This window comes from Diaphorina citri, unplaced genomic scaffold, assembly GCF_000475195.1.
Source record: "Diaphorina citri unplaced genomic scaffold, Diaci psyllid genome assembly version 1.1 scaffold10174, whole genome shotgun sequence".
Classification (NCBI taxonomy): domain Eukaryota; kingdom Metazoa; phylum Arthropoda; class Insecta; order Hemiptera; family Psyllidae; genus Diaphorina; species Diaphorina citri.
In genome coordinates, this window is record NW_007387548.1 from 1 (window position 1) to 5,243 (window position 5,243).

General features: G+C 41.7%; 1 protein-coding gene across 1 annotated transcript in view; it reads left to right on the forward strand.

Annotated features, from left to right (window-relative positions):
- Window positions 1-1,286: 1,286 nt before the first annotated feature.
- Window positions 1,287-5,243, forward strand: part of LOC103522671 (eukaryotic translation initiation factor 4 gamma 3-like) — a gene marked incomplete at its 3' end in the record, with an annotated part of 10,222 nt that continues 6,265 nt past the window's right edge. The window contains exon 1 of the mRNA XM_008487768.2: window positions 1,287-1,489. Coding sequence (XP_008485990.1) covers window positions 1,334-1,489 — 156 coding nt within the window. The remainder of the gene's footprint in view (window positions 1,490-5,243) is intronic.

The window sequence follows — 5,243 nt, forward strand, 5'->3', positions numbered from 1 at the left end:
ATACCGCTCGTGGGTCAGTGTGAGGTCGCCCATGAACATGTCTGCTTGCTGAGGAAGAGAAGAGAAAAGAAGAGAGGAGGAAGAAGAAGAGGAGGAGAAGGAGGAGGAGGAGGAGGAGGAGGAGGAGAAGAAGAAGAAGAAGAAGAAGAAGAAGAGGAGGAGAGGGGTCAACACAAGAGCACCGAAAAGCAACCTGTTGAAGTAGGTATCTATCGCAATAGTTTTACAGAAGACTAGAAAACATAAGAGATAACGTATGTAGGTACCTCTATTGTTATTATAGTAGGTACAACAACTAGGAATCGAATAGTAGTAATAGTAGTAATAATTGTGCTTTATTATTAAATTTTGACATATCATGACAATAACAAGATTAAATTGTGACAGCACTACCGAAGAGAGAAGGAAGACAGGATAGGCAAAAGGCAGCCGTTCCGAGAACGAACCTTAGCTGTGCAGGATAAAATCTACCCCGGGCGAGAACTTTGCGCTTACAAAGGCAGACGCGCTACCCTCCAAGCTAACTAGGCTGGCAATAAGATATATTATGAGGAGCTGGGTGCAAAAAGGGCAATAAATGAAAATCATCAAACTGAGATATTCCCAAGAGATTCCTCTTTGGACGTCTACGCTTGCTGCCACAGACCACTTATGATTTTCAATTTCAATGGTTTCCTTCAAGAGGGCCTCTGAGTGAAATTGAGGAGCTGGGTGCAAAAAGGGCAATAAATGAAAATCATCAAACTGAGATATTTAACTTTAAAGTTTTCAATTTTTCATCAAAATCCTTGAAAATTTTGTTTACAAAAAACGCTGTAACTCATCGAAAAAAAAGTTATCGCTGCAGTTCAAACGCTGGAAGATAGAGCGCACCACGCTCTATTCAAAAAACCGTATTACGCAAAAAGGGCAAAAAATCCATATTTCCCTTTTTGCACCCAGCTCCTCTATTTTTTGTGATCTCAAATACCTCCTTCATTAGTCACTTACCCTGCTTGTGACCAGACCCAAAGCTCCGGTATAAGTACCGTTGATGAGAGAGCCCTGATTTCTATCCGTTCTATTCAAAAAGCCGTTTTACGCAAAAAGGGCAAAAATCCAGATTTCCCTTTTTGCACCCAGCTCCTCAATTTTGCTATTTTTTAACGAGAAAATTCCAAGTATTGAAGTTTCTGTGGGTAACCACCATGTAGTATGCTTTGGTCGTCAGGGTGTTGAAGTTGAAAATTCACATCTCCTTGGTTGAATATAAAAGACAAAAGTCCGATGGTAAAATACGGCTATTCCGCAGCTAATATCTCATTTTTGTTCCGCAGTTAATTTCGGGCCGCCCATGGGTGGGTCGCGGTCTTCGAGCATGAACTTCTCCAGTATGACCAACTTTATGCCGCAGGGTGGCGGTTTCCGGTCGTTTGGCGGATCTCAGTCTACGTACAAGGAGAAAGACTATCCGCCCCAGATTATTCACAGTGTTAGTCTTAAAGAAGAGGTAAGCTTTGTTTTTGTTTTTTGTCCAAAACAAATCAATGAACAACTGTAGACCTTACTCAGACTCTTTTGCTCATCTATTGTAAGGAACATTTCGGCAGATCAAAAATGGACTTGATCACAGTTCTAGAACTTGCCTTGGTTCAAAGAGCTCTTGTACCAAATTTCATCAAAATCGGATCAAGCAATCGCGAGTTATAGCGGAACAAACATCTAAACTAAATGCAAAACGGTCGAATCAAAACATAGACCTCACTATCGTTCGGTCGATTATAAATTTTGAAGACTAGAGAAGATGTAATTTGGTTTCTCACCTAAAGTTGAGTTTGGACGCCAGTAGAGATAGTAACTTGTCGTCCCGTCCACCCTCTATGTGCTCTATTGTGACATTTCCGTAATATACGAAGTTCCATGGTGGTTTCTGAAACCAAATAGTTAATATACTCGTATTGTGTTCTGGGATATCCACGGCTTGTTGTAGTGATGCACAAAGAGAAGAGAAATCCCCCCCCCCGTTCCCCCTCGTATATTTGTATAATCTGAACCCATCTTTTGGGGCTATTGCCCCTACAGCCAACCTAGTAACCAAATTATCCCAACCCCTTTAGAATCCCGATTGCACAACCCCAAAATAATCCAAGGATCGAAAAAGTCGGACTCTATCCTGCTTCTAGCAGGATAATAAAATCCTGGGTAGGCAAAACGGATTCTAAGTGGGTGAAAACCGGATTGCAGTATCCCAGGATTCACAAAACCGAGGACTTAGTGTATGAGCTATGAGGGCCTCCTCGCCTTTCCCCTGAATACAGCCCTGCCCACATAATTACACTCACATGTAAGATAGGGATGATGAGATTTCTGCCGTGAAAGTTGGAGTAGACTTTCAGCGCAGGTGGCAGCAGAGGATACTGGAAGAGTCCCTTCTTGATGGGAGTCAGTGACCACCAGTTGACCCGCTCTAGGGCACCCTTGCTCTCAGAGGAGGCTTGGTTGTACAATATCTGGTAGCTGGTTGACGAACATAATTATGTAAAGTAAGCAATTATTTAACAAACTATCCAGAAGTAAAGAAGAAGAAGAGGAGGAGGAGGAGGAGAAGGAAAAAAAGAAGAGGAAAAATAATAATATATGTAATAATAATAATAAAAACTTAGTGCTATAAACCTATTGGTACTAATATTGGAAAATGGAAACTGCTTGAGGGGTGAGGGGTGTAGCACAACTGTAGTTATAACTGCTAAGGTTTTTGGTGACAGGGATTTTACCCTCAATGGGTATAATTTGTATGAACGCCGTGAAACTGGTTTGAGTATGCAATGTGCAATGAAACAAAAATTAGTGGAGATGTCTGAACTACCACGTATAGCTGTACCATTAGTGGAGATGTCAGAACTACCACGTACCTACATGTATTTTGAAGAAAAGTTTTTATTTGAATTTTATTACAACCGATTCGAATAATATAAAGCTTTAAAGCAGGTGCACTACCCTCCAAGCAATTAGGCTAGCAGTGTGGAAATTTAAAACTTGAAATTGCTGTCCAACTTTAATGTACCTACCATAATAGCTACCACTCAATGTGCACTGTGATTATTACTTGAAACTTACACTCCCGGTCTTGACTTAGAAATGACGATGATTTTCATCGCCTCCAATATGTTGTCCTTGAAAAATCGACTCAGTTTGGGTTCAGTCGAAACGAAAACGTAGAAAATATGACGTCTGATCATATTGTCGTTCTTTTGGATCTGAAAATTGAGGGGGGAGGGGGGGTAAATTGTGAGGATTAAAGGAGAAAATAGCCTTCACGGCCTAATGCCCAGAGGGTCTCACACTAGGCTTTCACGCAGGAGACCCGGGTTCGATTCCCGGCTGGGCCGAGGTTTTTTTCGGCTCTGTTCTAGGAGTTCGGGGTGCACTCAACTGCTTTTAACCTTTGTTTGTAATATGGATAGATTATTGATCGAATCACCGTTATTGTGCAACTTAATGTAGTAAAGGTTTCCTAGTGACTTCAACCTGTTGCAACGTGTACCAAACCATAAGCCTACCCACGTGGCACAACAAAAAGCCGGGGGTGAGACCAAGGTTTTTTTTGAGTAAACAAACCAAGTAACTAAAAGCAACACGGTTTCCTCCTCCTGTCTTCACACTAGTGAGGGTCGGAACCGCCTGCCACCCTTCTTGTAGTGTCTATTCTAACGGTTTACAAGATAACTACATCGACCGACCCTGACCTACTTGGGCTTACCGGTGATTAGTGACCTACTGGAATTAACACTCTTTTTGTTTACACACCGTCTTCGATTTTTGGGATTTGGTATTCATCCAGAACCAGCTTAAAGCATAAAAACACCTGTAGTGTCGAAAAAAAATGCTTTATCCCTGAACAATAGGAGAAACGAATTTTAGAAGGTTCGATCTGATCGACCAGATGAGGGACAAATTCTAGAGGGTCGCACCAGGTGTTTTTAATGCTTCAGATAAAGCAAATTAAAACACCTGTAGTGTCGAGTTTTTTCTTTTTTTTTTTGTTCGGAAAAGGTATAATTAGACGGACTAATCAGTCCGCCGCCTATCGGTGCGAACTGACTGTCGGTCAAGGGTTCCTTAGTGACTTTCAATTCGTTTTTTGAAACACGCACCATCGGATAGGCCTACCTACCGGTATATCTATTAGCTACGACGACGCTAAGGGCAGGGGTGAGGGCCGAACGCACTCCAATGGATACACTGTTCGCCCATCCGGCTTAAAACCGGGCATTTGGTTGCATTGTTATCTGTCGTTCTTGTCACTGATCTTAGTCAACTAAAAAAAAAAAAAAAAAAAGACTAGCAATGTAATTATTATAATGGATTGTCCATGCACACAGAACAGAGCCTAACTTGACAAGTCTCTTGCAGTGGTTTTTATAAGACGAAGTTTCTAAACGTTTTGCCGCCGAGAGGAAGCAGTGTATGATAAAAGTTGTCATGAGCCCCCTACTTTATGGCATTCCGTAGTCTTATCTATCAATCCATGGGATGAGCATTTTTATCTAGAGTGAGTAGCCCACAAGCCTGTACTTTCTGATAATCAAATCTGGCAACTTACTTCGACGTCGTTCGGCGAAATGGGTCGAAAAGGATTCCGGTCGGTGAGTGATAGTCGCAGATGGACTATCACATACACGAGTAGTCCATGGACAGTCCATCCGGACTGTCTGCCTTGGAAAAGTCGCATGGACAGACCAGATGGACGTATCACACACCGGACCAGAATCTCTGGATTTTTCAGTGCGGCATTCATAATCAAGGTCCTGAAAGTTGTTATTACTAAAAATGAGAAAGAAAACCTGTTCCTGAGACTAACTATGTCAAAGGAAGACATTTATTAAGAGTTATGGATTGAGAAAGAAAAGAAGGAGGAGAGAGAGAGAGAGGGAATCGAACGCTTTCTACATCTTGTCACCTCCTTTCTTCGAGTCCTTCAACCAGATGCGAGTAGACGCAAGCGTTTATAAAGTACCTTCTTTAAGGATGAGTTCCATGTTATTTTTGCAGGGAATCGGTGGGTTTTTATAACCCCGCCCCCTAGTTTAAAACCTTAATAAACACTATTTCGTCTCAAAAAACGTTGAAAACACCTATAGTGTCGTAATGAAATCACCGGAGGAAACGTTAGTTAAATATATAAAGTTACTACAAAAATGTGACCATTATGGCGGTGACCAGCGATGAGCTAATTTCGTCGATGAGTCAACATGAGTGCTCTG